Source organism: Acanthamoeba castellanii (assembly GCF_000313135.1).
Source record: "Acanthamoeba castellanii str. Neff unplaced genomic scaffold scf7180000084666, whole genome shotgun sequence".
Classification (NCBI taxonomy): Eukaryota; Discosea; order Longamoebia; family Acanthamoebidae; genus Acanthamoeba; species Acanthamoeba castellanii.
The window spans coordinates 19232-33598 of NW_004457591.1; the positions used below are offsets into that span (position 1 = coordinate 19232).

Consider the following 14367-nt stretch of genomic DNA (forward strand, 5'->3'; position numbering starts at 1 on the left):
TCTCCGCCCGCCGGTTCTGCGAGCCACCCGTTGACGCCGACGAAGTGGGCAACTTCATCGGCGGCGTCGAGACCTGGCTGCCGCTCGTCAGCGCCGCCGACCCCAGCGACGACGCTGACGAGTTCTGGGCAAACTGCGTGGCCTACGGTCGGCATCTGTCTGCCAACCTGCGCGAGGGCGCGGCGCTGCCCGGGCTGCTGGCCCATGTGGGCGAGTGGCCAGCGGCCTGGGAGCGGCTGTGGCGCGCCAAGGGCGACGGCAACGCGGCCACCATGCGCCGCACGGGGTCGTTCGAGCTGAGCGACCTCGGCACGTGGGACGAAGACGACAGCGGCGGCGAGTGGCGCGTGGCGGCGGTGACCTTCGGCCAGAGCGTGCATGTGAACGGTGAGGCGCTCCTGTGCAGCGTGGCGGGCTGCGTGGAGGGAGGGCTGCGGGTGATGGTGGCGTGGCAGGATGACACCCTCGCTGAAGCAGCCGTCCAGCGCTTTTTGAGCAAGCTTGGGGTGGTGCTCACGCGCCTTGTCTCTTGACATTGGTTGTTGATAACATTTATACACTCGCAGTCTTGGGGCCATGGTGTGCGGCCAGCTCCAACCTGGTTAATTCCTGCTCATACTGCATCTGTGAACACTGCCCCAGAGTCACTTAAAACCATGATTGCCTGGCATGTGATGCCTTTTGTATGTGTTAATTAAGGCTGAACACGTGGAGTGCCTTGGTGATGACCCCTTCACCAAACACATGGGGTTGACTTTGGCCACTCTATGTTGATATAGTAAACTCATACTTGTTGTGCAGACCAGGTACTGCAGGCAACATGGATTCTGTTTGCTCAAGAAAATACCATTTCTTTCACCAAGCAATGCATCCACACGAGATTTCGCGTGTTGCTTGGTGCTGTTCCCCCGACATCAGCGTGGCGCACCCAGCCAGGCCCAAGCAGACCCAGGCACAGAGCCCAGTCTCACTAAACTTCAACACACCAGCCCACAACAGCCCACAACAGACTTCGATATGTTGGAATATGTGGTTCCCCTGGGCTTGCTGGCGATCGCTGTGCTGATACTGTACAAGGTGCTGCTGCCCCAGCCTGGTGGCGCGGGCTTGCAGAGCAGAGCGAGTGCAGAGGAGGTGGAGCGAGAGCGGGCCAACGCAGCGGTGGACACCATCAAGAAGCGGATGAACGAGTTTGTGGAGGCCAGGAACAGGGAAGCGGACGAGGTCATGGTGCCCGGGGGCGAGGAGAGCCTCGAGAGGAAGCTCAACGACAGCGAAGAGCTGAGCGACGAGGAGCTGCTCAAGACTGTGGGATAGCCCCCGCACCCAGGACAAAGAACGAAAGAGAAAAGAAAACGAAATGTGAAAGAATGAAGCGACAAGGGGGGGCTTGCAAGAATACAAGAGGAGAAGATTACAAAGTGTATCAAGTCATGATGTGTCTTGCATTGAGGCACACGCTGCGTTTGTACAAAGCTAACCAAGCGTCCTGGGGAGAGTAAGTGGTGAGACACGAAACGCCTCACCCAACTAAGTCCGCGTTCTTCTGGAGCCAGGTGGGCGGGTCCAGCTCCAGCTCAACGTCGTTGCTGTCGTCTTCGTCCTCAGCCTGAGGCGGAAGCTCGCGGCAGATGATGGCCTGTTCGGCCTTCTCCTCGACCTTGAACTCGGGGTGCGCACACAACAGCGGCGTCGCCACGCTCAGCAGGTAGTTGCACGTGGAGGGCTCCTGCGACCAACAACCACGACGGCACCATGATCAGCACAGAAGCCCGCACGATTGAATCGCATCAGTGGGTGCGGGCGCAGCGGCACCTTGAGCGAAACGAGCATCCCGGTTCGGGTTTCGGGCGAGCAGTAGAAGTCCAGTTGCACCGTCCTATGTGTCGACGTTGTCGAGTGAGTTTCTCTACTCGTGTTGTGTGCGCGCGCGGTGTGTGTGTGTGTGGAACGTACCGGGGCTTGCCCGTAATGTCGCAGATGGTCCCGTCGGCGTGCAGTTCGCTGTAGACCTCGCGAGGGCCTTCCTCCGTCTCAACCCTACGGCGTGCCGACTCCTCCTGCACGCGGACACAACGAGCACGACGATGATTTGATTACCATCTTCTCTCTCGATCGCCTCGCGAGGCCAAAAAAGTGAAAGAAGAGGCCGATGCCGTACGTCCGGGTCTTCGGGCGGCGCCAGACCGAGCGTGAAGGCGGCGATCCTCTCGTCGCCCTCCTGGTGAAACTGCTGCACCCACCGGCCGCGGCAGTACTCGTACGTCCACCAGCCCTCCAACTGATGCACCAATACAATGACGTCAGCAAGTGTGTGTCGTGTGTGTCGTGTGTCGTGTGTCGTGTGTCGTGTGTGTCGTGTGTGTTACCCGGTAGAGGCAGTTGTGCTTGAGCGGCGCGAGGAGGGACACGACGGAGGGCCGCGGCACGTTGGGCGTCTGGCCGCTCGACGCGGAGGCCTCCACGCGCGGCAGGGTGCAGTTGAACCGGGTGCCGTCGTGTCGCGTCAAGATCACCTCCTGCCCACGCGGCGCGAGGTACGCCTCCTCCTTGCCGCCGCCACCACCTTGGTGTTCGTCGTCGAGATAGTGGTACTCGACGTGGTGGTTGACGCGGTCCAGGCCCGCTCCCGACAACTCTGCCAGCGAGGCAGTAGCGGCGCTGAGCAAGCACAGGCACACACATAGTGCCAGGACTGCACCCCAATTGCGAGCAATTAATCCATCTTCAATCCGCTACAAGGGGCAGTAAATAGTTGGATTTTTTGAAAAAAAGGAGGTACCTGTGAGCGGTAGACGTCGGTGAAGGAGAACCATGGTCCAGCTGTGACTGATGCAGAATCTGCTTCAGGCTGACGTGGAGAGACACGTGTGCTCTATCAAAAAATATAAATCAAATATGACGATATTTCTTTTCTTTTTTCTTTTTCTTCTGTTTTTTCTCTGATCAGATTGCTGCCTGTTGTATGTACAGCACCAACAACGTTGGACATTGTTTATTTACATCCAGGCTTGTGGCCACCATCAAGCGTGTGCGTAGGAGAGGCTCTCGGAGTCCTCGCGCCCCAGCACGCTCGTGCGGCCCAGGGTCTCCTCGAGCCGCCGCTGCTGCGCGTGGTTGAAGGCGAACTGGTCCTTCTCCACCCGCTTCCACACGCCATCGCGCTGCAGCACGAGGTAGTCGCGCAGACACTGCTTGGCGTGGATGAAGTCGGTCAGCTTGTCCAGCTTGTTCTCTACGCTCAGGCACTGCTTCTCGCCGTCGGCCTTGACGTAGACGATCTGCAGCGGGTACTTGAGCGACGGGAAGTAGTTGACGCCGCGGCCCTCCTCGCCCTCGGCCCGCCCGTGGCGCTCCTTGAGGTCGGGGCCGATCGTCACCAGGAAGTCCCCCTCGCGCTCCAGCACCGCGTCAAGCTGCAGTGCGGCGATGACGTCAGCAGCGCCGTTGAGCAGACCGCAGTCCTCCGCAGCGGTCGACTTGGCCATCGGTTGCGGGAGGCCCGCACGCGAGCCCGAGCGGCTGCGTCGCCCGCGGCCTCTGCCGGTGCGACGCGTCGACTCTGACGCTTCGTTGTCTTCGGTCCACTCGTCGTCATCGCCGGTGTTGTTCGATGCCGTTGAGCTGCCGCCGGCGGCAGAGGCAGTGGCTGCGCTGTCGTTGTTGATCCGGCGGTAGGGGTTGAAGAGGAGCGGGATGAAGGTCTCCCGGCCCTGTTGCCACAGGCACTGGGTCTTCTTCTTGGCCATCTTGATCGCAAGCACGAACCACTCGCCCAGCAGCGAATAAAACTCTACATAGGTAATGCCTGCACCATCATCAAGCAAGGTGAGTGTGTGAGATGGTGGTGAAGGAGAAGGAGGAGATGGAAGGGATGGAGGAGGCACCGTTGGTGAAGGGGCTCAGCATGGCAGCCAGGTTGTGTCTATCATAGATAGAGATGGGCAGCTGCAGCTGCGAAGCAAAATATTTACAAAGCTTCTCCAACAGGAAGTCGGTCGACATCGTGTTCTACACAACCAAAAAAGAATGTTAGTAATGATGATCGGCATTGCTGACGTGTAACCAAGCAAGCCGGTAGCGAGGGGGCTTTACCTCTTCGTTCATGGGGTACCAGATGAGGCGGCAGAGTGCGCGGGTGATGGCCTTGCTGTGGGTGTAGGTCACCACGGGCACCTTGCGCTCGATCGAGGCCAGGCCGTCGGCCGCAGCGAAGGCCATGTCGAACTGGTGGTAGTCCATACCAACTCCCGCTGGGTCGTCACTCTCGCGCTCCTCATCGCGCTGGTGGTTCGTCTTGCCGCGCTGGCCTCCGCGTCCGTTCGCCTTGCCGCGACCCCCGCGGCCACCGCGGCCCCGCGCAGTCGGCACGTACTCGTCCTCGTCGAGCGACTCGCGGCCGTCCTCCTCGTCCTCGAAATCATCGTCGTCGCCGCCCACGGACTGTTTCCGGCGCCCGCCGCGCACGGCCGACGACGACGCGGAGGAGCCGAGGTTGAAGCTGGCCTTGATCTCCTCGCCGGCCTTGCCCATGGTCGCGTGCTGCTTGGGGGTGATGTTGAAGTGGAGCTCGAGCAGGGTCAGGTTGCTCAGCTTCTCCGTCGGAAGGCAGTTCTTGAGGAACGCCTCGAACTCGACCACCCCGTTGTCGGATTCCTGTTTGTTGCCGGACAACAAACCTGGTTTTAGTAACTGTTGCTATGCGACCGAATAAATTCAACAAAATCTGACCAATCGAGAGAGAGAAAGAAACGCACAGTGCGGACGAGTTGGAGAACGGCCTTCTTGACGGTCTCCGCCTTGGGCTTGCCTTTGCCCTTGGCGCCGGATCGGCTCTTCATCTTGAACTCCTGCATGGCCGGAAGCGAGACCTGGTACGAGACCGTGGCCCCCTTGAGCAGGCCGCAGTACCTGGTCGGCGCGCGCACGCAGACCGTGACGTCGTATTTGTTCTTCGAGTTGCCCCAATATACCACCTGGTCGCGAACGCCCACATAACTGTGTATGTTGCAGTGCAACGATTAGTGAAGCGAAATAGAACAAAGAGAAGAGAACATTCACGTACATATCCTCGAGATCGATGTTGCTGGTTTCGGAGGAGGCAGCGGCCGATGATGAAGAAGACGATGACGACGAGGCGAGCGCCGCGGCGAATTCCTCAGGCTCGGGCTTGACCGCAGCCGCCGAGGAACACGATGCCGAGCGGCTCCGGTTGTAGCGAATGCGCTTAGCGCCGTGTCCCGGGTGGCTGCCGCGTCGGCCGTGGCTCACGCCGTCCGCAGCGGCGGCGCAGTCGCCATTACTGATGCCGACACTGTTGATGTCGCCGTACAGGTCGTCCACCTTGCGGCGTCGCCCACCAGTACTCTCCAGCGACATAGCTGTGTCGACAAATAAAATAAAAGTGTGAGGCACCACCCAATCGAAAATACTGGCTAAGTGTCGGCGAATGGCGTACCGTCGGCGGTCGTCGGAGCGGTGGGCAGGGGAGCGCTGGTGATGGTGAGCAGCTGGAGGGAGTTGTTGGTGCCGCTCCCGGGCTCCATCGCGCCGGCGTGGTGGTGCTGGGGCGGCACAGTGGCGGGGTGGTGGCTGAAGCAGCTCGGCGAGACCAGGCTGTTGGGGTTCTCCTGGAACATGTCGAGCTCGTCGAAGATGCACGGCAGCTCCTCGCTCGAGTTGGTCGGCGTGCCCGTGCTCGCCGGCGTCGGGTTGTGCGAATGCGAGTGCGGCTGGCCGCCGCTGCCGTAGCCCATCTGCTGCTGCTGCTGCTGCGGTTGCTGCGGCTGTTGCTGGGACTGCTGGCCGTGGTAGGTGGCCGCCATCAGCGACAGGCTGGCGCCTCCGACTGATACGAGCTCCTCGTCCGTGGGCATCCCGCCGTGGAGCAGCTGCTGCAGGAACCCGGCGTTGGTCGACTCGTCGGTCTGCTGGCCGAGCTGGTGTTGGTGCTGGTGCTGGTGTTGATGCTGTTGCTGGCCGTGACGGGTCGAGAGGGACATGGGCAGCGGGAGAAGGGGCGGCGGAGCCATTGTTGTCGACGAGCCGCTGGAAGAGGGGGGCGACGCGGCGTAGCCGACGGGGCCAGAATCCATAAACGAATTGGAGCCGGCCGAAGATGACGACGATGACATGTGCGACATGGAGTGGCCGCGCATGTTGTGCTGGGAGGTAGGAGCGGCATGGTGTTGAGAGAGGGGCTGCATCGAGCCGGCGCCGGCCGAGTAGCTGCCCATGGTGGGGGCGGTGTAGGGATGCGGCTGGTGCTGGAGATGAGAATGGGAATGCTGCGGCTGGTGGTGGGACGAGTAGAGAGCATGCTGCGAGTGCGGCGATTGATTATTTACAAGAGGCTGCTGCTGCGGGCCGCGGAGATGATTCGCCGTGGCGGAGAGGGGGCGATGGTGCAGACCGCCCACATCCTGGGCAGCCTCGGTGACGCACGAGCCCATCATCGGTACCGGCCGAGTGTGATGTGTAGAAGAAATCGCGGACGCCGTCGGTCGATTAATTTTCTTCAATTGAGCGAGCGCGAAATGATGGACGCTGGGACGACCTCCTGGAGGAGCTCAATTCTTCGATGTGTCTAGCGAATCGCAATCGGCCTCCCGTAGGAAGACAGGATTGTAAAGAGAGAAGGAGGGCTAGAAGGTAGAGAGGAGTGTGTGTATGTACAGGCCACTCTGAACTCAAGTGATAGAGAGAAGTGAGTGTGAGTGTGTCTCGAAAGTGAGGTCGTCGTAGGGTCCTTACGCTGGGAGGATTAATGGAAAGAAGATGAACGACCGAGCGGGTTGTGGGCACTGGTGGTGGTCGATGGCGCTCGGCCGAGACGGGTGGGACGCTGGGGGCGGTGGTGGGGGGTGGCGGGCAGATTGGGGTGGCCCTCGCCGAAGCTTCGGCCGTGTCCATTCCCCGGCTGGGGCGATGGCCTGCTGACGCTTGTTGATGGCGCCGTCTCTTCCTCTAGAATCCCACCCGTTCCGCCTCTCTTTCCGCCGCACGTTGTCTGACATGCCCCGTTTTTTCCGGGAATATAATGATGAAACCAGGAATTATCACTCTTCCATAATTGAGCAACTGAAGACGTGCGATTTTTAGGCGAGATTCTAGCTGGAATCCTGTATTATTGCTCAGGCAGTAGGCTCAGGCGATTGGGCGAGATTGCGAGCTTGAGCTGGTTGCGCAGCGGTTGAGGATTGGGAGCACTCACATGGGCCACAAGCAGGAAAGCTCTCTGATCTTGCACAGGTGATTGGGGGTAAGTCGCGCAGGGTCATCTAGATGACAAGCAACTGCCTATTGAATTGGTAACGTGCCTGTGACGTTAGTTCTCCTGGAATGGCTTGTGTATTTTACTCATCCACCAAAGTCAGAGATAAAAACAACAATAAATAAGTAAAGTTGGTTTGCTTGCACATCTAGATCAGTCTCTGGATCGTGGTGAAAGAGAAAGAGAAAGAGGAGGCAAAATTGTGAGTTCGAAGTTGTTACCACTTAGTCCGCCTTATGGTCTTCGTTGATGAGGCCCTTGGACCGGATGAGCTCCTTCATCTCGACGCCGTACGACAGGGCCTTCTTCTTGAGCGAGTAGCTCCGCGGCAGGTTGAGACCGGCGCTCTTCTCCTTTTTGCTTCTTTTGTTTAAAGCACACAACACGACCGCACAACGATGTGACATCAGTTTAGCAATCGTGTGAGGCTCACGCTGAAGAGGAGTTGAACGTACGAGGTGAACGTCTCGGGCAGGTTGGCGATGAGCGCAGGAATGTCAATCACGATGTGATCCTTTTTGCCTTGCGCTGTGAAAGAAAGAGAGTTAGCGCGCAGGATGACAGGAACGATAAGTTCGTTCGTGGTGCGGAGGCACGCACCCGAAGCGTCAAGCGGAATGTTGGGCTTTTTGTATCGCTTGAGCAGGAGCGACGACATGACCACAGACACGGACGAGAGGGCCATGGCCAGACCGGCCAGCATGGGCGGCAGCATCACCCCGAACGGCACACCAATGCCCGCCGCCAGCGGAATGCCTGAATAATATAAACAGAAATTCAATAATTACAGATTCATTATTTTGAACATTTTAAATAATATTAAAAAAATAAGAATAATAAATCGCGACGTACCGACGAGATTGTAGATCATGGCCCACAGGTAGTTGAGTCGGATTCGGTTGAAGGTCTTGCGGGAGAGGTCGATGGCGGTGATCACGTCGCGCAGGTCGCTCTTGACCAGCACCATCGCCGCCGCTTCGATGGCTACGTCCGTGCCCGCGCCGATGGCGATGCCCACGTCCGATTGGGCCAACGCCGGCGAGTCGTTGATGCCGTCGCCCACCATCGCCACCGTAAAGCCCTTCAGGTTGTCGTCGTCGTAAATTGATTGTGGCTGGTTAGTAATGGTTGATCGTTTGATTATGGTTGGTTAGTACCTTGGATTGGAGCTCGACGACCTTGCGCGCCTTTTCCGAGGGGAGGACCTCGGCGAAGACGTTCAGCGGGGAGATTCCGACCAGCGACGCGATCGAGTGGGCCGTGCGCCTGTTGTCGCCCGTCACCATCCACGACTCGATGCCCATGCCTGCATACACAATCGCACACGCATACGATCAGGTAACACGACACGACACAACGCGACACGCGAAAGGAAGGTGGCGCGTACTGCGGAGGAATCGAATGGTGGCGGAGGCTTCGGGCTTGACGGTGTCGGAGATGGCGACCAGGCCGATGAGGCCCTCCACGCGCGCGTCGAACGAGGCCTTCTCCTTGCCCTTGCCCTGATACGCGGCGTCTCGCGAGTCGAGGGCCGCCAGCACGACCGTCTTGCCCTGGCCCTCCCACTCCTGAATCTTGATCTCCACATCCTGCTCCCATCACAAAAGAATGTGAGATATGACACACGAGCATACCGCGCATTCCTCACGCCGCACATGCCACACACACACACACACACACAGCAACAGGGACACACAGACCTCGGATACGGTGAGGTTGGTGGCCTCCCGGATCCAGTCGCGCTTGCCGACGAACACGCGGACGTCCTGAATGTCGCAGCAGACTCCCTTGCCGGACTCGGCCATGAAGTTTTCCACCAGGTGCTGCGACGTGGTGATGTCGATCTCCTCCTGCGTCTTGGCGTGCTCCACGATCGCTCGCGCTGCGACACACACACCGCGAATGTTAGCTGCCAGCATTGCGTCGTGTGCGGTGGTGTGCGTGTGCGTGCGATGGCGCGTGCCACCGGTAAAGGGACGTACCAAGAACGTGTTCGCTCGCGGACTCAGCCAGGCCGACCAGCTCGAAGAATCGCTTGCGGGAAATCTTGTCGGTCAGCAATTTCGTATCCGTCACCGTCGGCTTGCCGTGGGTCAATGTGCCTGCGGACACAGTCATAGGTCATCAGGGTACCAGAGCGATAAACGTATATATCTAGCTATACATGTATATGCATATGCATTCAAATACAATATAATATAAATAAAAGAGCACGACCCATGATTGAGGGGAGGCAAGTCGTACCGGTTTTGTCGAACAGGACGGCGTTGATCTTGTACGCGCGCTCCAGGTGCAGTCCGCCCTTAATGAGCACTCCATTCTGCGCACCGACTCCGGTGCCCACCATGATCGCCGTGGGCGTCGCCAGGCCCAGCGCACACGGACACGCTGCGAAAGAATTGTCGACAACTATAAGCATGAAATTCCACCGCCGTGTGCTGTGTGTGCGACGTGTGTCGTGCGGCCTGTGCGAGCGTCGTACCGATCACGATGACGGAGATGGCGAAGAGGAGCGAGACGAGGAGGCCGTTGCTGCCGGGCGGATACATCTCGTGCGGGAAGCAGTCCAGGTGGGTGAGCACCAGCCACATGCAGAACACGATGAAGCCCAGCACCACCACCACCGGCACGAAGTAGCCGGACACCTTGTCGGCCCAACCCTACACAACACAACTATGTGAGCTTTTCCGTGCGTCTTGTGTTGTGTGCGGTCGTGTGTCGTGGTGTGGGCAGATTTGCGGGGGGGGGGAATACCTGAATGGGGGCCTTTTGGGTTTGAGCCTCTTCGACGAGACGAATGATCTGGGCCAATCCAGTATCGCGCCCGACACGCGTGGCCCGCATGAAGAAGCTGCCCGTCGTGTTGATCGTTCCTCCAATCAACTCCGACCCGACCGTCTGCCGCCACAAAGCCAACCCAATGCGTCAATAATAAAAATAAATGGTAATAATGATCAGAATTATAAACAGATAAATAAATAATAAATCAATAAAATACCTTCTCGGAGGGAATGGACTCGCCGGTGATCATGGACTCGTTGACGAACGATTGCCCCTTGATGAGTATACCGTCCGTGGGCACGGTGGCGCCCGGAACGACCTTCAGGATGTCGCCCGCCTCGATCAGCTCGAGCGCCAGCTCCGTCTCCTCGAGGATCTCATCGTCCTCCATCTTGATCAACGTCGCCGTCGTTGCCTGCCCGCCACATATCACTTTTTTTTGAGCACCACGTTGTGTGTGCGTGCGTGCGTGTCGTGTGCGTGCGGTGTGTGTGTGTGTGGAACGTACCTGGAGGGACATGAGCTTTTGGATGGCTTCGGAGGTGCGGCCCTTGGCGACGTATTCCAGGTACTTGCCGAGGGAGATGAAGGTGATGAGCATGGCCGACGTCTCGAAGAAGACGAACGGCTGGTAGTGCGGCAGGAAGAAGCACATCACCATCGAAAACAGCGAGTAGAGGTACGACGCCGACGTACCCAGCGACACCAACACGTCCTGCATTCATTCATTCATCGCAAATGAGCATTGGCAACACGACACGCACACGACACGGAGAGGAAAGTACCATGTTGGCACCGCCGTGTTTGAGGGCCTTCCAGGCGCCGATGTAGAACTTACCACCGGAGATGAATTGTACAGGGGTGGTGAGCATCAGCTGCAGGATCAGCTGCACGCTGATGAAATGCAGATAGCCGGCATACAGCGGAGACAGAGCTGCCGATCACCCACACACACAAAGGCTGGTGTGAACACACTACACTAGACACGACACGCACAACATAGCGCACGACACACACACGCACACACGCACACACGACACAGCGCACAACACACATGACCAGAGGGAGCAAGTACATTCGATGTGTGGTCCAATTTTGGCGAGGAAGAAGACGGGGACGGAGAAGATGGTGCTGAAGATGAGCGAGAAGCGGAGGTATTCCATCTCGGCCCTTCGGAGCTTTTCCTGCGCGCCCACGTCGTCCACATACATCGTGGCCGTGTAGCCCGCCTGCAGCACGAACGACGTTTGAGTCCGTGTGCGGTGTGTCGTGTCGTTGATCGGTGGTATGTGTCGTGCATGTGTCACAGGTTGGAAAGAGAACGTACGTCGGAGATGGCGCTGATGAGAGTGCGAAGAGTGGTTTGGCCCGAGGTGAAGGTGACGTCGCACACCTCGGTGGCGAGATTGACGGACACGTTGAGCACGCCGGGCAGCGGCGTCACCGCGCGCTCCACCCGGCCCACGCACGACGCGCAGGTCATACCGCCAATCCGCAGCTTGATGCTGCTCACCGTCGGCTGCACGCGGAAAAGAGAAATAAAAAAATAAACTATTAGGCCTAAATATATAAACCAAAATAATAAAATAATAAAATAATAAATATGAGTGGTGTTGGGAAGGTGCCTCGAGCAGGAGCTCGGCCTGGAATCCGACATCTTCGATGGCGGCAGCGATCTCCTTGGGGCTGGTCGTGCGCTTGTCGTAGACCACCTCCGCGCGCTCGGCCAGGAGGCCCACGGAGATGGAGATGACGCCCTCCACCGCGTTGGGCACGTAGCTCTCGATCGTCGCCACGCACGCCCCGCACGTCATCCCCTTCACGCCGATGCGACACACTCCTGCACACGCGACACAACGAAAGCCGTGAACGTTAAGATTCAGTGTCGTGTGTGTGTGGTGTGTGTGTGTGTGTGTGGTGTGTGTGTGTGTGTGATCGCAGAAGCGAGAGGAGTGCCTTTGTCTGCGGGTGTGGGTAACTCTCCAACAGTGGCGAGTTCGATGGTGGTGGTCGTGGTGCTCGCCGCGTTGTTCTGTGTGTTGTTTGATTTGGGCGTGTTGCTGGCGGCTGCGATGGCCGCCGCCACCTCCTTTTCGTCGTAGGGCCGCGATGGAAACCCTGCACGACACACACGACACACACGACACACACGACACGAAGCGAAAAGTCAATGAAGTGCCACTTCGTACGTCACACACAACATGTTGTGAATATGTGTCAATTCAAAATAATAACAAAATGGCCGTACCGAGGTCGGAGAGGGTGGCGCACACCTCGTCGATCGGGAGGGAGGTGACCACCTTGGCCTTGCGGTCGGCAAAGGTCACCTGGGCGTCCTTCACCTCGTCCATCGACAGCAGGAAGCTCTGGACCGTCGCGGCACAGCTACTGCTCAATTTTAAAAACAAATTGTAAAAGAACAGTTAGAAGCAAACAATAACGTGACCAAACATTATGAAATAAACTAGTATAATGTAAGTGCTTTTATTTTTATTTTATTATTTATCATTATTTAGTAATTTTATTCAGCGAGGCATCACATAATAATTGGTGGCCCTCGGTCCTCCCTATGAAGAAAGAATAGAATGCGGGCGTACTTGCAGGTCATGCCGTCCACAAAGACCTCCAGGGCGAAACTTCCATCGGCCATTTTGGCTGTCTAATCTTGTGATGCTTGCTAGCGGAAAAAAGATATCTCTTTCTCTCCCCTTCCCCACGTTAACGTGCTTTGCTGTCCTCCTCTCCTCGAAGCGGGGACGTGGTGATGCTTCCGCTCTGCTCCTTGTTCGATTGCAAAAATAATTCAAATAAACCCCACTGGCCGCAGCGAGCGGGCGTGGACGAATTTTCTGGGGCAAGACTCTGGCAACTTTCCAGGCAATCAGCCACCCCAACTTTCTCGGATCGGCCGAAGTGGCCGAGCCCAGAGCTGGGCAACGTCGACCATCAGCAAACGGCGCCGATGGTTCATCTCTGTCCCCCCACGGTGCCTGTGTGGCCACACGGCACCAAACAACGTTCATAAATTCAATTTGGTTTTGGTTTGGGAAACAAACAATGCTGACGTCATGCTCTGCTGGCAGCAGAGGAAAGGGGTGGAGGATTCGGAAGCAATAAGCCCCATTGTGCAGCAAACTCGAGAGAGAATGGAGGAAGTTGATGAGATTATCGTTCACTCACTGCGGTCCATTGGCTTGTGCGTCCCATAGAGCTTCTTCCCCTCCCTTGATCACCCCCCCCCGCGATTATGATTTTCTACCCTGATTCTAGCCCTGATTCAATCGAGCACCAGCTGGGGCAGTAATCACTAAACCACAATTTACTGATTATTTAACAGCCAATTGGATGACGAGGTCAAGTCCATTAAGCAGCTTAAGACCGACGATGTGGCCAATGCCGTCCTGGCACTCGTGAAGGCCATCGACCCTTCGCAGCCCTTCCCGCGCACCCTGCCCCGCCAAATGTCCCAGAAGGTTGGTCCAATGCCCTGTTCGCTCCTCCTTGTGTTCTGCTCTCATCGTGTTGTCGTGTGTGTGTGTGTGCGCGCGCGCGTGCGCGTATGCGCGGTGGTGTGTGCGTGATTGCAGGTGAACATTTGCTCGGAGGTGGCGCAGTATATCAAGGGCCTGGGCTACAAGGGCGACCTGGGCTACCACGAGCTCGTGTACCCCAACGAAGCCACCACCCGCCAGATCCTGCGGTGAGTCCCTCTTTCCCCTCGCGTCACACCACACCACGTCACGTCGAGTCGAGACGAGAGCGAAACGCTGTTGGTTCGGCTGACTGACTGGCGTGAGCTGCATTGCGAAGGTTCTTGATGAACGAGCTGCCGGAACCGGAGGGCGAGAACGACTCGCAGGCGCTGCAGGACCCCGTCACGGCCTTCAACAAGTCGATCAAGGCCGAGCTCCAAGCGGCGATGAAGGAGGTGTGGGCGCCCACGCCGGTGCGTCGCCAGAACTACGCCGAGGTGTACCGCCTCGCCACCGTACCGCTGCGCTCGGCCTACATCCCTGGCCCCAAGTCCGGCCGCAACGCTGGTGCGCGCCTGCGTTCTCGTTCGTGCTATGAATTCCGCGCGCGCGTGACTCGAAGTTGTTCGACGCTCACACGCGGGCCCAACGCCATGGCGTTACCCCAGGTCTGGAGGCGTACATCAGGGACCACCTGCCGTTCATCACGCAGCAGCCCAACCAGCGCCAGGACGTGGTGCCCTCGATCCTCGAGCACAACCTGTCGGCCTACGCCGAGGAAAAGGAGCGCGAGGAGGAGTGGAGCAAGATCGGCGTCGACTCCGGCGTCAACCCGTTCGA

The 14367-nt window shown here is 58.1% G+C and overlaps 7 protein-coding genes across 7 annotated transcripts in view; 4 read left to right on the forward strand and 3 right to left on the reverse strand.

Annotated features, from left to right (window-relative positions):
- ACA1_110940 (uncharacterized protein) overlaps positions 1-533 on the forward strand; it is a gene marked incomplete at both ends in the record, with an annotated part of 1397 nt that extends 864 nt beyond the window's left edge. The window contains one exon of the mRNA XM_004345328.1: positions 92-533. Within this exon, the coding sequence (XP_004345378.1) occupies positions 92-533 (442 nt within the window). The remainder of the gene's footprint in view (positions 1-91) is intronic.
- A 484-nt stretch (positions 534-1017) lies between these two features.
- On the forward strand, positions 1018-1317 carry ACA1_111050 (uncharacterized protein; the record flags this gene model as incomplete). The annotated part of the gene is made up of 1 exon (XM_004345329.1): positions 1018-1317. One exon carries the CDS (start codon positions 1018-1020, stop codon positions 1315-1317), a length of 300 nt encoding a protein of 99 aa, XP_004345379.1.
- A 205-nt stretch (positions 1318-1522) lies between these two features.
- Positions 1523-2816, reverse strand: ACA1_111060 (xtp3transactivated protein, putative; the record flags this gene model as incomplete). The annotated part of the gene is made up of 6 exons (XM_004345330.1): positions 1523-1729; positions 1816-1879; positions 1957-2060; positions 2162-2233; positions 2370-2638; positions 2783-2816. The coding sequence occupies 6 exons, from the start codon at positions 2814-2816 to the stop codon at positions 1523-1525; spliced, it is 750 nt and encodes a 249-aa protein (XP_004345380.1).
- A 207-nt stretch (positions 2817-3023) lies between these two features.
- Positions 3024-6236, reverse strand: ACA1_111070 (uncharacterized protein; the record flags this gene model as incomplete). Its single annotated transcript, XM_004345331.1, has 6 exons — positions 3024-3808; positions 3888-4011; positions 4096-4656; positions 4758-4911; positions 5066-5381; positions 5459-6236. 6 exons carry the CDS (start codon positions 6234-6236, stop codon positions 3024-3026), a joined length of 2718 nt encoding a protein of 905 aa, XP_004345381.1.
- Positions 6237-7497: 1261 nt separating this feature from the next.
- Positions 7498-12704, reverse strand: ACA1_111080 (coppertranslocating P-type ATPase; the record flags this gene model as incomplete). Its single annotated transcript, XM_004345332.1, has 20 exons — positions 7498-7636; positions 7729-7801; positions 7874-8029; positions 8126-8387; positions 8431-8579; positions 8661-8862; positions 8974-9155; positions 9256-9375; positions 9518-9661; positions 9756-9933; positions 10028-10171; positions 10272-10469; positions 10563-10769; positions 10840-10988; positions 11130-11283; positions 11382-11573; positions 11710-11871; positions 12042-12172; positions 12303-12442; positions 12652-12704. 20 exons carry the CDS (start codon positions 12702-12704, stop codon positions 7498-7500), a joined length of 3135 nt encoding a protein of 1044 aa, XP_004345382.1.
- A 496-nt stretch (positions 12705-13200) lies between these two features.
- ACA1_111090 (Coiledcoil domain containing protein) lies at positions 13201-13758 on the forward strand (the record flags this gene model as incomplete). Its single annotated transcript, XM_004345333.1, has 3 exons — positions 13201-13250; positions 13392-13527; positions 13642-13758. The coding sequence occupies 3 exons, from the start codon at positions 13201-13203 to the stop codon at positions 13756-13758; spliced, it is 303 nt and encodes a 100-aa protein (XP_004345383.1).
- Positions 13759-13871: 113 nt separating this feature from the next.
- ACA1_111100 (uncharacterized protein) lies at positions 13872-14359 on the forward strand (the record flags this gene model as incomplete). Its single annotated transcript, XM_004345334.1, has 2 exons — positions 13872-14094; positions 14196-14359. Coding segments are annotated over 2 exons (387 nt in total), but the record flags the coding sequence as incomplete, so codon positions are not given.
- Positions 14360-14367: the final 8 nt, after the last annotated feature.